We start from the raw sequence: 18,772 nt of genomic DNA on the forward strand, positions 1-18,772 counted from the left end.
AGTATCCTGGCAATATTTATTTTTTTATTCATGTATTCATCCATTTACAGAGAATGAAAGTTTAAACTGATTTCATTTCCTACCACTCTCTAGGATGGCTACTCCATGAGTCCTCTAGCTCTTTTGTTTCTTAAATATGCCAAGGTGCTTCTCTTTGGGAGCACTTGCTCTTGCTGTTCCTTCTGCTTATGTGCTCTTGCCCAGATAACCAAATGGCTTGAGGCCTCAATTCCTCCCAGTACACAATGACTCCTCAGACCTCATAAACCTGCCTTCATGCCACTTCCTGCTCCTGTATTCTCTGGACCTTTATCCTACTTTTAGTAATCATTATGATCATCACAGGTATTTATTTTTATCGAGTGGTCACCATTACTAGAACTAAATTGTGAGTGTTTAAGGTAAAATGTGGCACACAGTAGAGTCCAATACTTATTGAATTGTGTAAACACATAATAGATACTAAAGTGATTCAGGCAAAAGTAAGAAAATAGAATAAAGTATCATTTTCTGTCTCGTTGAACACTCTTATCTAACAAAGCTAAGGGGTTAGTTTATTCCTCTCTTTTCCTTCATCATTCCCTTTCTTCTATCCCCACTCCTTTACTCTAAGTAATAAAAATCAAAATACAGCTGAAAAATTGGGACTACATCTTTCCATATCTTAAGATATAATAATAATATACAATGAAGATCAGGAAGAAAGTCAGAACACTGAGTACCTTCTTCAGAAGAATAGACAAAATATAAAAAGATTGATTAAACAAGTGCATTGCAAGTAAATGTAGCTTACCTCTGATATGCTTCTGCAGCTTCCTTTTTCAGTTGTAGATGTTCATTTAAGTAACCCAACATTGTAAAAGCTGGAGCATAATTCTGAATTCTTTCTGGAAATCCAGAAATATGTTTACTCTACATGATGTTCATATTTGCTTTGTTCACGAAAGTATTAATTTAATTTCCATTTTTTCAGTATCTAAAACACCAAATTACCTATTGAGATTATTAGCATTACTAAGAGCTATGGTCTAATTTTATCTTAAATATTCTGGTAAGCATTTTGTGACTACTACAAATTACCGTATATTACTAAATTACTATAATTATTACTACAATAATTACTGAATAGTTATATGTAATTTGTAGTTATGTGTTAGAGTTCTAATTTTTTTTTCACCTGGGAATGTGGCTTAATGGTAGAATGCTTGCCTAGCATGCATGAAGCCCAGAGTTCAATTCCTCAGTACCACATAAACAGAAAAAGCTGGAGGTGGAGCTTTGGCTCAAGTGGTAGAGTGCTAGCCTTGAGCAAAAAGAAGCCAGGAACCGTACTCAGGTCCTAAGTTCAAGCCCCAGGACTGGCAAAAAAAAAAATTTTTCCCAGTCCTGGGGCTTGAACTCAGGGCCTGGGCACTGTCCAGGGGAAAAAAAAATTCTTTTTTTTTTGCCAGTCCTGGGGCTTGAACTCAGGACCTGAGTACTGTTCCTGGCTTCTTTTTGCTCAAGGCTAGCACTCTGCCACTTGAGCTATAGCACCACTTCTGGCTTTTTCTATATATGTGGTGCTGAGAAATGGAACCCAGAGCTTCATGTATACAAGGCGAGCATGGGGAAAAAAAATTCTTTACAGTACAATAATCTGAAATTATAACTTATGTTAAAACTAGTCATGATATTTATAAGAAAATCCGGTCTTGTGGATAATCATTAAGCTTTATTGTGATTTAACTTAGCAATAATTTCTCTTGGTTGCTATGCTCCAATCTCTATATTTTTTCAAAAATAGTAATTCAATATTGTATAATAGGAACAGAAGACAATTTAGGTACTTTCAATGAAATGTTTTTGAATTTTAATGTAAAAATCATTGTGTTAATTAACAAAGTACAATGTAAATATGTATGTATGAAACTGGTTAGGTTGTAACGGCAAAGCATAAAGTGAAAACCAGATAATCAAAGTTATTCTTCCAAAATCCCTAAAGTCACTATACAAGAAGAAAGTTACAAAAGTGGGTCATACACAGGTACCTGAAGGCAAACTACAACAAGATGTCCCGAAGCGAACTACAACAGGATAGACTACATCCCGTCTCTCATCACCATCACACTGCTTCTACTTTGCTAGGGTGTTTTTTAGGGGGGGTGGGGGAGAGGAAGCACTAAGCAAAAACAAGTTGAGTCAAGTAAATATATATTATTTAATGAAAATTTAAAACATCTACACATTTGTTAGAAAATGATTTGTTCTCATTGTTTCAGATATCAAAATTTTACTGAATGCTTGACAGAAGTTAAACATTAAATTATAAGAAACTCATCAGAATTCTGACCATATACTTCCTTGGTTCTAGGTACTTATTACTTTTTCATGTTGACATATTGCATAATATGATAATTTTACCCTCTTCTATACAAATATACCAGTCTAAATGAATGAATAGGATCTATTCATGTTGAGGTATTTTGTATTGCTTTTCTCTTTATATTTATTCACCTGTTGTTATTTTCTGCTATTGGTATCTCTTTCTCATACAACTTGGTTTTTTTTTGTTGGCATTTGGTCAAATGCTAACATTTCTATCACATTTACAGAGGCCAGGTGCTCTGGCCTAAGTGCTCAATAAAATTCTAAGCAATGGAGAGGTTCCTTTTATATGATGATAAACCTAAAATTCAATTGTATGGTATACTAAAACTGCCCAATGAGAATTTCATTATAGAAGCAGGAAATTATTTTTTAAATGGCTAGTAATCTTTGGCACTCTCTCAATTTCTAAGCCTACCTATTTTTCAGAAATCCTGGAGAAAAATCAGGCTTCAAAGTGGGTAGTTAAAGGCAATGGGTGTGGCACTTCATGAGTATTATCTCATCTAATTCTCACAAGTCCACAACCACAGTATTATGATTGGTCCTTTCCAAGGAGAAGAGGAAAGTTAAGGGAAATAAACTACTTGGAGTAAGGCAAAAAAAAATGGTGGCAAAAAAATGGCAAATGGTGGGGCTAGATCAGTGGCAACTCAAGCCTATTAGGCTCCAAAGTACTTTCCAGTATTATGAATAAATCACTTTCATCCTGAATTATTAATAAAGTGAGTCTAATCATTCTTCAAAGGCCCTCACTGTAGCTTAAAAAAAGTAGACTGCTTGGTTACAGCAACAAAAATGGCAGATTTATGTCTTAAAATCACTGATACCTTATTTGAGATGAATTAAACAAGTTATTTAAGTTATTATAATAATCAAATCTTGCCATTGTAGAACCTTACCCACATATTTGCACAAAACAACTTGTGCTGCTGGAATAGCATTCATCTGGAGGATGTTGTACTGATACAGCTCTGTGTCTCTGTTGCTTTTATCTTGCAATGTTGTGCAGACCCAATATGCATAACCTATTGCTCCCTCAGTCTATAAAAAAGAAACAGTAAGTAGATATAGAGTAATAAATATGCCAGCAAAAGTTAAGAAGTAAATAATGTAATTCAGTACACTAAATATTACAGCTCAGTCTTTTTTGTAAGTGCTTTTGAAGGGTCATATCTTCTGATGGGGGTCTTGCATACTTTTTGCCTGGGCTGGCTTCAAACTCTCATCTCCCATAGATAGTGAGGATTACTACTACTACCAGGGAGTACTAATTGTGAGATGAGTCACCTTACTCAGCTGGCAAGCCTACGTTTCACTTCTACTGTTACCAGTTTAATTAAAACTATTTAAAGTAAACCTATTTTAAACTAATTAAATCTATTTTTATTAAAACTACTTCCTGTCACAAACATCTCAAGATTTTTTTTAATGGCAATTAGATCATTTGCTCCTACCCTAAATGGAAGCATCAAATGGATCAAAGTTCAGAAAACAGACTTGTGAGATGGGTCGGTTTTCCTTTTCTCAGCACCCTACCTACATGCCAAACAAAACTAACAAATTCTGTAAAGTACTTGAACAAATAATCTATAAATGTAGAGCATGAACACAGGGCCCACTTGACCTTTGGGTTTTTTTTGTTTTTTTTAATGGCTAGAGACTTTTCTTCTCAGATCTCAGCCTCCTGAGTAGCTATGATTACAGGTGTAAGCCACCAGTGGCCAGCATCATACTTTTTTTGGTTATCCTAGTTTCTATTCTAGAGACCTTGCTAGTATATACATTAAATTGCAATATCATTTCCTCTTCAACTTTTGAAAGTTGAAGAAAACTAGAAGTTCTTTAAATAAAGCTCATCTTCTTCTAAAGAACAAATATTAGAAACATCTACTATTTTTAACATCTTATACCACTTCCATTTTCTTAGTGTAGATAACCTGCTAATGAACCCTTAAGAAAAATGTGAAAATTCTTACATGCATACTGAGTTCTGTAGTGTGCCTAAAGAGATCCATGGTGTCATAACTTCCAATAGTTTCTGCAATAAGAGCCTGCAAAATATATTTAAAAAGAAATAAGAATGATAAATAAATTTAGAAGAACCAAAGGTATACTAGCTTTGTTTAAAAGCAAAGTCAATATTTGTTTTGGAAGTAGTGAGCTATGAACTCAGAGCTTTGACCTCATTAGGCAAGTGTTCTACCACTTGAACTATGCTTTCAGCCCTTTTTCTCTTTCTCCCTGGCTTAATAACTTAACACAGAGATTAACACAGAAACCCTATTGATCCATATATCCCACTTAATGGAAAAAGGAGTTTGCCTTCCTATCTCTCCATGCTTCAAGAAACAAAAAATTCAGTAGTCTACTACAATAAATGATACCTAACCTCAGATTAATAGTTAAATAGAATGAGTACTTCTCTTACTGTTCCATGAATTGAAACTGTTAACAACTTGCTAATTCATTAGTTTGTCAATTAAACAAGTAACTGAAGGCCAGTCAGTCCACTTAAACTACCTTTCATTGCAGGTGATAAAAAAATATCAAAAGTGGGGGAGGGGGAGGGGGGAATGAGGGACAAGGTAACAAACAGTACAAGAAATGTATCCAATGCCTAACGTATGAAATTGTAACCTCTCTGTACATCAGTTTGACAATAAAAATTTAAAGAAATTGAAAGTAATATGTTAAGATAAAAATAATCAGTGACAGATTCAGATTAGTAACTAAGAACACTGATTCCATTTGGCCATGCAACAATGCAAACATCAGGGAGGAAAGAGTACAGCTAAGTTCTAAATAAAGTGATGGTTTTATAGAGAATGAAAAAGACTACTCAAAATGATTTTTGTAACTGTGTATTTTCTGAGTTCTGAGCTTGTTTTTTAGGTAGAGTAATGTCAAACTGATGAGGTATACAGTTTAATAACTATAAGCTGTGTGACCTTATGTACAATACTTAGGATCTCTGAGCATCAATTTGCACCTGGATAAAGAGTATAACAATAGCCACAACACAAAGGACTGATGGACGGACTGAAATAGTATGTGGAAAGAGCTAAGCATAATGATTGGCACACAGAAAGCAAGAGCCAACTTCATTGTTTTTATCACTGAACATGAACAGACTATATCATAATTTTGTTATAAATCTTACTTGTCCAATCCAGCACATTAAATAAGATGGATCAAGGGATTGAGCCATTTTGAAAGCTTCATGAGCTTTCTAGGGAAAAAAAAAAGAAGAGAAAATGAGTAATTTTAAATTGAACATTAAATTATAATTTAAAACCACAAAATAAGAAAGAAAAGCTAAGCATTTCATAAATACAAATGAACCCAAACTTCACCGACTGAGCATGCCTCACATTGCTTAATGTAGTGTTTTAGCAACTACGTATATAATCTTGCAACAATCCTGGTGCAACCGATTCTCAACAGGCTATGAGTTCTAGTCCCCACCATAACATCAGTGTCTAAGCTATAGTCTGCAGAACTTTTATCCAATTATATATCCATTTGTTAGCCACAGGTTTCAAGAAAATGATTTTTAGTAAGGCTGTTTCAGTTCTATTTAAGCTTAGCTAAAAGGATATGAACTCATACTCAATTAAGTCCAAAATACTGATCTATTACTACAGAAAGAGGAGTTGACACCATAATTCTGCACTAGATAGGCAAAAAACTGAAAATTTCCTCATTGGGGCATTAACTTGTATCCTTTTTTTTTTTTCCTGCTACAAAAAAATAACTTATGCCAGGTGCTGGTACTGTCTGTAATCCTAGCTATTCAGGAAATTGAGATCGTCCTTGAGATTCTTATCTCAAATTAACTTACAAAAATAAAAATCCCAAAGTGAAGCTGTGTAGAGAGAAAGAGACTTATTTTTCATACTAAAAAGTAACCTTATGAACAATAATTATGTCGTGACGAACTGAAAGTACATCTGGGGCTGGGGATATAGCCTAGCGGCAAGAGTGCCTGCCTCGGATACACGAGGCCCTAGGTTCGATTCCCCAGCACCACATATATGGAAAACGGCCAGAAGCGGCACTGTGGCTCAAGTGGCAGAGTGCTAGCCTTGAGCGGGAAGAAGCCAGGGACAGTGCTCAGGCCCTGAGTCCAAGGCCCAGGACTGGCAAAAAAAAAAAAAAAAAAAGAAAAAAAAAAAAGAAAGTACATCTGTATCCTATTAACTGAGAAACTACTTGATTTAAAAGTTTTAAAGTATATGCTCATTTATTTTATTTTTGTAAGGTGTTAGGGATTAGACTAAAGGTCTTAACATGCTAAATATGTACTATGCTTCAAATATAGCACTTTATATAGTTTAAGATCCAAATTAATATATTCAACCTATTTACAATCTTCTAAAGTTATTGTCTTTGCAGTGACTAACAATGTATTTTTAAGAATTTTATGGAAGATTTTTTATGACAAGATGCAATATACTGAGTTACAAAACAATATGGTTATGGTAATTATCTGCGTATCTGTGGCATCTTCCCAAACATTACCTATAAACCTGCTCAAGTTACTTAACTTCCAACACTCTATAATGTCTAACTGATCAACTATGACAGAGTAAATAGTGATACTTAAAGAGACTAATATTTACTAAAGTCAAAATTTAATCTTACAAGCAAAGTAAAATTTAAGCTTATACAGAATACTAATTCATCTCTTTTATCTTCACCCACTCCATCCTTAAGAGTGTACAATAAACTTCATTATACAGTTAAAAATACTCAACTAGTTCATATTTAGATTTTTTGACCTCAAATACCACATCAGTATAAGACCAGAAGTTTCATGATTATCACTAACTCATCATAACAAATTTAATATCATCAATTACACATTCATTATTCAAAAAAATAAACTAGATATAAAGTTAGCATATTTGAGATATATGTAAAAATGGGTCAAATATCTCTTCACAAAAAACTTATTATAAGAAATCATATATAGAAAATGTTCTTCATTTTTACATAACAAAACTGGTAATACATCACCTCAATGTTTTCATTCACGAGATACAGCACTCCCAAGTTGGTCCAGGCAACAGCATTCTAAAAACATAAGTTTTTTTTAAAAAATGTTCTTTATCTACTTAGAAGCCTTGGAAATTAGTAACTGTAAAATTTAACAGTCATTTTCATAAATGGATACATGAAACTTACAATTTGTTCTGATTGGATGGATTTGATGAAACAGTGCTGAGCAAGTGCATAATTTTCAACACCTGAAATAGAAAAGTTGAAGTAAATGAATTTCCTTCCCTGAAAAAAAAAAACCTTCTAAGAATACTGAAGGAAGGTGTTACTTAATTCTCACCGCTGTAACATGCAACCACACCAAGAGCATTCCAGTATAAGTGATTGTTACTGTCGAGTCTCACTGCCTTCTTCAGACACTGAAAAGAAGTTATATTAAAATAATTCTTATTTCCTGGAACATCAGTATTCATATATATATGATTAAATATGGCAACTAAATTATTTTATATAAAAACAGTAACGTTTTATCAAAAAACTATGACAAAAGCACAAGCTTTCTTTCAAAATCCATAAAAATTTCTTAAAATCATACATGTAAAGACTTCTCCAGAAATTCTTTAACATCATTTGTGTTGCTGTCTATTTCTGTCAGATGTTGTGCTTGGTGATAATAATTAATTCCAAGATCACACCAGGTATTAGATGTAGACATCAGTTTTAATGCCCGACTGTAACACCTATTAAAAATAAATGAATGGTTATCTTTGTAATGTCCAAATTCAACTTGAATATTAAGAAATGGTCATTTTTGTAAATTACCTTCCTCCAAGATGGAGGAGCTCATTTTTCCTTAATGCTTGTTTTCCATCTTTCTGACCAAGTAAAATTCCTAAAACATTAACATTCACTTTAGATGATGAAACTGCATGCAGGCTAGTGCAAGCATCCCCAACCAGCTTCCAAAGGCAGGACACGTCAGCACGATGCTGCAGGGCCCTAAAAGAAACAACAGTGTGTCTTAAAGTTATTACCAAAACAGTTTATGTCCCTCATTACTACTTATAATTAAAACTGAAAAACTGAATAAGCAAATCCGAATCTTAGCTACACTCTTAGTCAAGCTCTATGACAGCTTTTAGTGGCCTCATAACAGAAGGATATCCTATCTCTTCCCTAAGAGGCAGACAAAAAGAGGGGAAAGGAGGGACAAGAAAGGAACTGATTTTCAACGGTCCTCACTATTTTTTATTGAAGTAGCAGAAATTAAATAACTTTTCCAGGACCAATTTATCTTTCATACTGAATATTTTAAAAGTTCTTTTTGTTTATTTAAGCAATGACCAAGGTAGTAAAGTGCCTATTTAACAGGTGACTATTCCCTCAAATTAAAAAAAAAAGCAAATGTGTTCAATAAGTTTGATAGTTCATAAGATTTTCATCTTGATGTCAAAAATAACAAAAATCCAAATACGAAAATAGGAAAACCCACATTTACAGAAAGAATTGAGAACAGAATAAACAAACAAGCTCAAAAGGAAAATAGAAATATTCATTTCAGAGATGGAGATTTCATTTTAGAACAAGGAAAATCAAGGCTGTAAATTTCCCTCCATTTTATTCAAGATCTGTAAGTAATTTGACTTAAGTCAAGTCTCAACAACTAGCTATCACAAACTGCTATGTCACAGGCAAATGGACAAGCAGATAGAACATTTTCTGTAGTCTTTTCTACGTGAGGAGTCCAGCTAAAACCTCTACTGTCTTCCTGAAAAAATACTCATTATGTCAATCATGACTGAAAACCCACTTTGAAAATTAGAAGGAAAGTTAGTATTATTCCAAGGTCCTTTAAACATCTTAGAAAAGTTTCTAAAATTGACAGCATGAGATGGGAAAAAAAGGGGGGGGGGAAGAAAAAATGGTGACTTTTAAATCCTAGACTCTTAGCATGTAATATAATTTTATTATTATTATGGAGTTGTACGGAAGGGTTACAACTCTACACATCAGGTAATGAATATAATTCTTCTTAGACAATGTCCTGATTCTGTTGCTTTCCTCCAGTTTCCCTCTCCAGGCCCTGCCTATAGTTGCATAATTCATTTTTTACATAGTATATTGAATACTATGGCTACTTTTATATCTTTTTACTTTCAATTAAAAAGTAAAATATCTATAAATAAATAACTCATCATCCTTTCATAATAATTGAGATAACATAGACTTTTAAGTCTAGAAATAAAGACAAATTTAAAGATTCTAATTTTAAATGTTCTACATATGACCTTAGAACTGGTTGTGAGTGCTACATGTTTTCCAGAATGAAACTTGCTATAATCAGAAAAGCCGTATTATAGCTAAAATACTGTCACTCAAAGGTTCACAATTACTCTTCTTTATTTTTATCTTTAAGTAGCTATATAAGGGGATTGCAATTCACAATTTCTCTTAAATACCAGTTCAAACAAAGCATGTTACTTCACAATAATTTTATCTTTGGGAAGAACTATATTATGTAAGACTTGAAAAGCAGAAATAAAAATGGACAGGCTGGCACCAGTGGCTCACACCTGTAATCCTAACTACTTAGGAGGCTAAAATCTGAGGATCTCGGTTCAAAGCCAGCCGGGGCAAGAAAGTTCATGAGACTCTTATCTCCAATTAACCACCAGAAAACCGGAAGTAGTGCTGTGGCTCAAGTGGTAGAGCAGAGAGCTAGCCTTGTGCTGAAGGGCTCAAGAATACCACCCAGGACCAGAGTTCAAGCCCCAGGACAGAAAAAAACAAAAAACAAACAAACAAAAAAAGCTCAGAGACAGCACCTACTCCTGAGTTCAAGCCTCAGAACCAGCACAAAAAAAAATTGTTTTAAAGCATGGGACAGAAAGGGCTGGTTATTTAGAAAACAGCAAATGGAAGAAGGCAGCTTGGGAAAGAAAGGCAAGAAAGCACAAGAAAGATGTTTTAAGAAAAAAAAAAACAACTTCAACTATTTGTCTAACTTGTTCACAAAACTATTCTTTTTTTGAAATCAGACCTTCTCTATACTGCCCAGACTTGCCTTGAGCTCAGAGTCCTCTGGTATCAGCTTGCCAAGTAGCTATGATTGCAAGCATGTGTCATCCTCCCCAGAATCATTGTGGACTTTTACAAATAACAAATAACTCATGGCTTTGTACTTCTGGGAGATACTATATTGATTAAATTTTCTTTATTTTTTTTATTAGATGCCACTCTATTTCTTATTGTTTCTCTCCAAAAATAGGTTTCTTATTTTCGATCACTGTCAGCTGCTCAATAAGCCTAAAACAGGCCCTTCCTACTGAATACAAAGCACACTGTTTACCTGAATTCCAATAGAGATACTCCCAGTTCCAAGTGGGAGAGATACAGAACATTAATATATGGTATCAGAACTGCTGCTCCAGCAGCACACAACTTCTTCCTTCCTACTCTTTCCAGGTAGCATCGTGCCAACCACCAGAATAAAATAAGAAACTAGAGTTCCCCACGTGAAAAATTATCCTATGTTTGCTATGGGATTAATTGGCTAGTTTTTCTTCGTGCTCAATGCATTAAATAACTGCCATATCTACAGAACAAACTTCTTTTCTAGTAAATAATATGAAAAATACTAACCGAGTAAAATATTCCAGCGCTTTTTCTATGTACTTTACAGCTTTTCCATCAAGATAATCAACTAGAGCTGCTTTTGCCATCATAAGATGACACTCACCCAAGCCTAAAATAAAGTAAGTTTGCAGCTGTCATTAAACTACATAAAACAAACATTTAAGATAAACTTCAAATATGTATCTTTTTTAAAGCTACTTTCCAGAAAACAAAACTTAAAGTAATTTCATGAAATCATCTTTATGTGCAATCTTGCATGCATTTACTAAGGAATCCAAATGTCAGGGTTTTCTTAAGAGTAAACATGCACTAAAAATTATTAAAACTTCTCTGCAAAACCCAAGAATTCCCTTAACTTTGAGGTATTCTCATATTAAACAGTAGAAATGTTATCTATATGTTACTTTAAATGACTTTAACTGTTGCCAAACAAAATTTGATCATTTTATATTAAAATTTACATAGCAAACTATGCTTTGAAATTAAATGAAATAGTGATATTGTCAAGTGCCTAGTAAGCATTTCATAAATGAGAGAATTCCTTCTCTATTGGAAGAAAAAAAAGAAACTTACAAGTCCTAAATAATGTTATTCAAAAACAGTGCCTGGGGCTCGGGATATAGCCTAATGGCAAAGAGTGCTTGCCTCAAAAAACAATGCCAATAAGGATTTAAACCTCAACCATTTCTTTGCAAAGGAGAAGGAAGCAGATGAAATATATATAATTAGGTTCCACTTTTTTTTTTTAACCAGTCTTGGGGCTTGGACCCAGGACCTGAGCACTGTCCCTGGCTTCTTTCTTTTGCTTAAGGCTAGCACTCTGCCACTTGAGCCACAGAGCCACTTCTGGCCATTTTCTGTGTATGTGGTGCTGAGGAATTGAACCCAGGGCTTCATGTATACGAGGCAAGCACTTTTGCCACTAGGCCATATTCCCAGCCCCTAGGTTCCACATTTTTTAAATTGTAAGATATCATAATACAAAATGTAGATTATATGAAGATGGTGTGTTATTATCCCTTAAACAACCAAAAGCAATGTGTTAAGAAAGAATGCATACCTACAGAGGAAATGAAATCAACCTAGATAGTTACAAAACAATGCAATTTGCCTATGATGTTTGAAAAATGTAAATGAGCTTTTAAGTCTAATAGCTACCATATTTGCCTAAAAGGTAAACCTCTATCATACTACTATTTATTAACAGTTATGAAACAGAATCTTATCTGATCTTTATTCAAAGCTACATGAGCTTTATTATAAAATGTCATATCAGATGCTTGCTACTGACTAAATAAGTTCTTTGCAAGTTATTAGACATACTTAGGCAAGAAATTTGCTCAAAGATATTATACTTCAGTATCATAAAAGTCAGAAGAACTCTTAAAGAGAAATTACCTTTCAAGGCAGGCACATAATCTTCTTTCTTTGTAATGATCAGCTGGTACTGGGCTATGGCCTCCTTATACTTGCCTAGGATTTGCTGTATTGCTGCAACCTTACACACACTGTATATGGACTCTGGGTTCAGCTCACTGGCTTTTGTGAAGGACTTCAAAGCAGTTGTATAACCACCTCTGCTTAAGTATGCCTCTCCTAATGACTCCCAACAGTTGAAGTCCTTTGGGTCTGCTCTTAATGCTGCCTGTAAGCTTAAAATGTAAAGAAAAAGTAAAAGAATTACAAGTAATAAAATACCTCATTAAATAATTCAAATGAATCTCAAGTCTTATAGGTCCTTCTATTTACAAAAGTCCTATGTAAAGCAGGTATATTAGTCCTTTTATGAATGCTTTTAATACTACAAAGCTTTACTTTAATCACTTCAGAATGAATAAGAATAGGACACATTTTTTGAAAAGCACTAACCAGAATTTCATTTTCTTGATTACCTGAAACAATTCTAGTTTTCAATCCTTCCTGGATACATGGTATCTCAGTTTGCCTCATCAGTCTATATACCCCTACCATCAATCCTTCCACTAAACAGGCAAGTACAGAAAAAAGAGGAATGCGTTAAATTTCTGACCAAATTCTTTTATGAAAAAAATTCAAAATACCTATATTTTAGACACTATTCTAAATCAGAAATGAATTTATCTTGATTCAATTATACTTTATCCTGAAGTTAGAGTTCAAACCAAATGACTAAGTCTGATCACACATAAGTTGTTCTAAATGCTGCCAAATATATACTTTGTGAAAATTAATGTCAGCAGGAGAACAAAGATCTTCAACTTTATATCATTACTGAAATTACTCCTGAGAACTCATTATCTGTATGTTACAATTAAGAATGAACTAAGGGGGCTGGGGATATAGCCTAGTGGCAAGAATGCCTGCCTCGGATACACGAGGCCCTAGGTTCGATTCCCCAGCACCACATATACAGAAAACGGCCAGAAGCGGCGCTGTGGCTCAAGTGGCAGAGTGCTAGCCTTGAGCAGGAAGAAGCCAGGGACAGTGCTCAGGCCCTGAGTCCAAGGCCCAGGACTGGCCAAAAAAAAAAAAAAAAGAATGAACTTCACTAAACTGGCTATTTCCTTAATAAGAGGACAGAATTGTACCCATTTGTGAAATTCTACTGCTCTACAGAAAAAAGTTACCCATCAACCACATATAAATCTTGTTATTTATATTCTCAAAATAAAGCATGAGCTGGGTGGGTGTTGTCTCACACTTGTAATCCTAGCTACTCAGAAGGCTGAGATCACAGTTCAAAGCCAGCCTGGGCAGGAAATTCCATTGGACTCTTATCTTCAATAAACTATCAAAAAATCCAGAAGTGACTCATGTGGTAAAGTGCTAGCCCAAGCCTTGAGCAAAAGAAGCTTGGAATGGGATATATATATATATATATATATATATATATATTAGTATTACATATAATATAATATATATATACATTCTTTAAGAGGCCATAAAGGTTACTTGGAGAATAAAAGTAATTTACCTCGCAAAGTCATTATACTTTCTAAGCATAAATGCACTAAGATGCCTTACTCAGCCACTGCTTGACAATGTTGACCAGCTTTCAAATAGTATAGTCCTCGTCTAAGCCAGGCCCACTTTGCCGTTCCAGCACTTGCTTTCTGAGTTACTGTAGTTAGGATAGCTAAGGCAGTTTCCTAATAAGAAAACATTAATATTGGTTACTGAATATTATAAAAATAAAGCATATCTATGTAACTTATACTAACATAATTTTATTTCCCTCCTTTCATTTTTGAACTTATACTGCTATGCATCAAACTAGTTTCAGTAGTGTTATGAATAATTTAACACTGGGCTGGGAATGTGGTTTAGTGGTAGAGCGCTCGCCTAGCTGGGTTCCATTCCTCAGTACCACATACTCAGAAAAAGCCAGAAGTGGCCCTGTAACTCAAATGGTAGAGTGCTAGCCTTGAGCAAAAGCAGCTCAGGAACAGTGCCCAGGCTCTGAGTTCAAGCCCCAGAATGGGCAAAATAATATAATATTTGCCAATAAAAAGAAAATGTCACCTATTTACATATGGTGATAAGGTATTTCTATTTTGTTTACAAGGAAAAAAGTGAATGTCAACTTTCAGGTACACATATGTATATTTCTTTGACTTTCTTATTAGCGTCAATTGGTTATCCAAGGGAATTTCATCTTGACATATCAACATACATATACAATGTACCTTGATCAGAATCACTCCCTTGGTAAGTCTCCAATTTTCTCTAGTCACCCTCCATCTTCTATTACCTATCCCACAGACATATGACACTCTTCTCATCCATTTTTGTGTGTACATTAGGTGTTCAAAGAGTTTCACTGTGGTAGTTCATACATTAACTGGAGTACTTTACAAGTTCAGTATTTTAGTGAGAGTGACACCCTCGCTTATTCTTACTTTCCCCCTTCCCTCCTAGCCAATATTATTCAACAGCTTTCAGTGAATTTTACTTTGCTATCTTCATTCATAGACAATGTATTTCAGTATTATCTTCCCTGTAACATTCCCTAAAAACGTTTCCATTTATACATCCTAGATTAAAAATAAAATTTAAAAAATACAGAAGTGGTTACTAGACATACCGTATCCTCTAGCTCCACACTTAAGTCAACTGCTGCAGCGCCAGATTCAGCATCAGTGTCATCTAATTCAAAAGCTTTTCTATAACATCCACGGGCTCTGGTTTTGTCACCCACTACGTCTCTATAATAATGGCCTAAATAGCAGAAAACCTTGCCCATGTATGTATCCAGTCTTGCAGCCTTTGAAATAAATATTGACACGTTATTTGCATGAATATCTTTTAAAACACAAAAGATATAAAGAAAAAAGAAACAATATTATTAAATGTACAAAAATAGACTAAAATAGTTTGGGAGTAGGATTTAAAGTAGACATAAAAGTTGATCTTTTCAGGCCATGAGTGGCTCACACCTGTAATCCTAGCTAGTCAGCAAGCTGAGATCTGAGAATGATGATTCAAAGCCAGGCTCTAATCTCCAATAACGGAGCTGAAGTACAGCTCGGACTCAAGCAGTAGAGTGCTAGCCTTGAACAAAAAAAGCTCAGACAGCACCCTGCACTCAGGCACTGGGTTCAAGCCTCAGGTTTAGCACCAAAAAAAAAAAAAGGTTGAACCTCACTCACTAGAAAGAGGTAAAACCTACTGTTTCTTTGGCAAAGGAAATATGAAATTGTAGCTACCGTTAAGTTAATGTGCTCTTATAAGTCAAGAATGTAACATACAGATGTTGAACACATTAAAAGAAAAAAAAGCAAGCATTAAAAAGCTAGATTATGGGGCTGGGGATATGGCCTAGTGGCAAGAGTGCTTGCCTCGTATACATGAGGCCCTGGGTTCAATTCCCCAGCACCACATATACAGAAAATGGCCAGAAGGGGTGCTGTGGCTCAAGTGGCAGAGTGCTAGCCTTGAGCAAAAAGAAGACAGGGACAGTGCTAAGGCTATGAGTCCAAGCCACAGGACTGGCCAAAAAAAAAAAAGCTAGATTATTTCTGTAAAACTCAGTTACAAATTACCTAAAAATTGTATTGTTTTCCAGAGATAAATATGTCTAATTTTCTATAGCATCTATTTCTGAAAGAGGAACTTTCACACTTTTATGGTTTTTCTCCTTCTAAACACACATAACATTCTCACAAAATCTCATGTGTAAGAAATGACACAAAAAATGTTCAAAAATTTTAACTACATAATTTATGATTCCTACTTATGATTTTATAATAACTTCACTGAAGTTATTTTATTATTTTATATACCTTCAACAAAGAATTGACTCATAACACCTGTTTACCTTCAGAAAGTGGGTAAGAGCCTTTGACTTATCTTTTCTTGTCTCTTCACCCATGAACCAATAGGTTAGTCCAAGATGGTAGTGATACTCAGCAACTTCAGCATCTTTCTCAAGTGCTCTCTGGAAACTATGTGAACAAGGAGGAATAAAAAAGATTTAAGTAAATGTGTGTGCATGTGTTTGTGCATACCCACAAGTGTACAATATAGAAGACTCCTGGATGGAGCCATCAGTTTGAATGAGACAGGATACCAAACAGTAGAAATTTAACCAGGACAATAGCCTTTCTTCACTGTCATGTTGTGTTATATAATGTATACCAATTCTTACATCTTACTAAATATTATTATACACTAAATTCAAAATCTATTATAGAATCTTTTTTTACTTACTATACTAAATGAGAAATACATTTCTTAAAATAACTAAGACTTATTAAAGCTTTTAGCAATTGAGTTTATACAAAACTAGATCTTCATCAAACCCATCTTGAATTTTTCAAAAATAAAATAGGCTAACATGTGACCAGATTTATAAGCAATCTATATATTCTTACAACTTTTCTGCTTGGTCGTAGTCCTTTTTGGTAAAATGAATCAAAGCCGCAAGAGCATGAGCTTTAGCTAAGTCAGGGTAAGAAGAGAGAAGGTCTTCCATAATCTGTAAAATATATAGTGGTCAATTCTACATAAAAATAATGTTTAACTTTTAAACAGTGCTCATCTTGAATCAAAAAAACCAAAAACAATAACAACAACAAAAACAGGCCACCAACCTTTGTAGCTTCATCTAATGAACCTTTGTTCAGATAGGCCAAACCTTTGAGAACCAAAAGTTCTGGAATATTATTTGCATCAGAAACCTACAAAATAATTATAAATAATTGTTATACATCTCCTTCAATAAAAGCATGGCAGTTTTTGCTTTCACTAAATAACGATATAGAAGATCAGAGTCCTAGTAGAATAAAGACACAGAGGTCCTACTTTCTGTCACTATTAATGCTATTATTGATGTAATCATTTAAGAGACAAAATTTCAAATACATAAAAAATAAGAGACTAGTATAATAAGCACACTTGCTCCCATCATGAAACTGAAATTCAAAGATAATCCCTTTTTCATATATACATCTACCCATTCTGTCACATTCCTGCTCAGAAAGTTTTAAACAAATCTCAGATATGAGAACTTTTCATCAGTGATCCTTCAGTATATATATTTAGAAGATAAGTTGATGTGTAAATAACATATCACACTAACATCTCATCTAAACAAGCCAACAATATGCCTTTTACATCATCAAATTTCCCAGTTGCCTTACACAAATATTTGAGCAATTTATGTTTTAATCACAATCCAATTATGTATATGTATATGTGTGTACATATATACATATACATATATGTGTATATGAATTGGCTGAAGGATGTCCTAGGTGTGTGTTTGTCTCCCTTTTGTTACAATAGTGAAAACAAACTTATTAAGTCTCTTTTAATCTATATGCGTCCCTTCTGTTACTTATGATAAAAAAAAAAATAAGCTGTTTGTTAGTTTCATAAAGTCCTGTTTTGCTGAATATATTCTCATTGGGTTTAACAACAAGAGTTTCTTTGGCATTTTAGTAGTTAAGTCTGGAAGCTTCATCTGATTCATGTTGATATTCTAGCAAGGATACTTCATGTTTACTTGTATGTGGTTAGATCCGGCTGGCCGGCTGGCTTATGGTGATATTAGCTGTGATGGATCCTCATTCATTAAATCCTATTCATTTTGGGAATTACATGATTTTCTACTCCATTATCCCTAATAACACGAAATTCTTCAATAATAATAAATTTCTCCTCCCTATATTATCTATTTTGTTATGAGGAACATTTCACAGAGAAAAGAGAAAAGGGACAGATTCTTTCTAAATCACTCCTAGCAAACGAAAATGATTTTTGTTTGCTTGATGTTGTTTTATAGATATGACTTGTATTACTATACACAAATGAATTTAAACAGTTTGTGTCTTACAATCTATCTCAGCTATTAATGACCTCTTTAGCAACTGAGAAACTATTTACTAGCTCCTGACCCCTTCAAACATTACTACAGTCAACTTCTTTCCTTTCTAACATGACAAGATACTTGCTCTGTAATCATCTTTGACCATTGTTTATATTAGGCTTTGACTCTTTGAATTCTTTATTAAACTTCTTTGCATATACATATGTATGTATGTGTATTTGAACGTGTATGGGAGGTGTGTGAATTATACAAAAGATATTCATGAAAAACTCACATAAAATGCTTTATTGGGGAAAGGCAAGTATAATGTAAGAAAATAAGATATTAACTCCTAAAAGATGTTGACAATTACTATAATGTTAAATAAATAATAGGAAATTCCAAAACATATGAAATATACAAAACACTGCTTTTTAACTCAAAAGCCCCTGTACTATTTCAAAAGTGATCATTTTA

The 18,772-nt window shown here is 34.0% G+C and overlaps 1 protein-coding gene across 1 annotated transcript in view; it reads right to left on the reverse strand.

The window, feature by feature from the left end:
• Ttc37 (tetratricopeptide repeat domain 37) overlaps nt 1-18,772 on the reverse strand; it is a 75,604-nt gene that overhangs the window by 33,877 nt on the left and 22,955 nt on the right. The window contains exons 13-28 of the mRNA XM_048331114.1: nt 17,079-17,165; nt 16,860-16,963; nt 16,304-16,430; nt 15,071-15,250; nt 14,011-14,135; nt 12,406-12,659; nt 11,014-11,116; nt 8,194-8,370; nt 7,967-8,111; nt 7,712-7,790; nt 7,558-7,619; nt 7,390-7,446; nt 5,531-5,599; nt 4,347-4,421; nt 3,270-3,411; nt 794-887 (exon numbers count right to left, since the gene is read on the reverse strand). Coding sequence (XP_048187071.1) covers nt 794-887; nt 3,270-3,411; nt 4,347-4,421; nt 5,531-5,599; nt 7,390-7,446; nt 7,558-7,619; nt 7,712-7,790; nt 7,967-8,111; nt 8,194-8,370; nt 11,014-11,116; nt 12,406-12,659; nt 14,011-14,135; nt 15,071-15,250; nt 16,304-16,430; nt 16,860-16,963; nt 17,079-17,165 — 1,880 coding nt within the window. The remainder of the gene's footprint in view (nt 1-793; nt 888-3,269; nt 3,412-4,346; nt 4,422-5,530; nt 5,600-7,389; nt 7,447-7,557; nt 7,620-7,711; nt 7,791-7,966; nt 8,112-8,193; nt 8,371-11,013; nt 11,117-12,405; nt 12,660-14,010; nt 14,136-15,070; nt 15,251-16,303; nt 16,431-16,859; nt 16,964-17,078; nt 17,166-18,772) is intronic.

The sequence above is a fragment of the Perognathus longimembris genome, chromosome 22, assembly GCF_023159225.1.
Source record: "Perognathus longimembris pacificus isolate PPM17 chromosome 22, ASM2315922v1, whole genome shotgun sequence".
Lineage (NCBI taxonomy): Eukaryota > Metazoa > Chordata > Mammalia > Rodentia > Heteromyidae > Perognathus > Perognathus longimembris.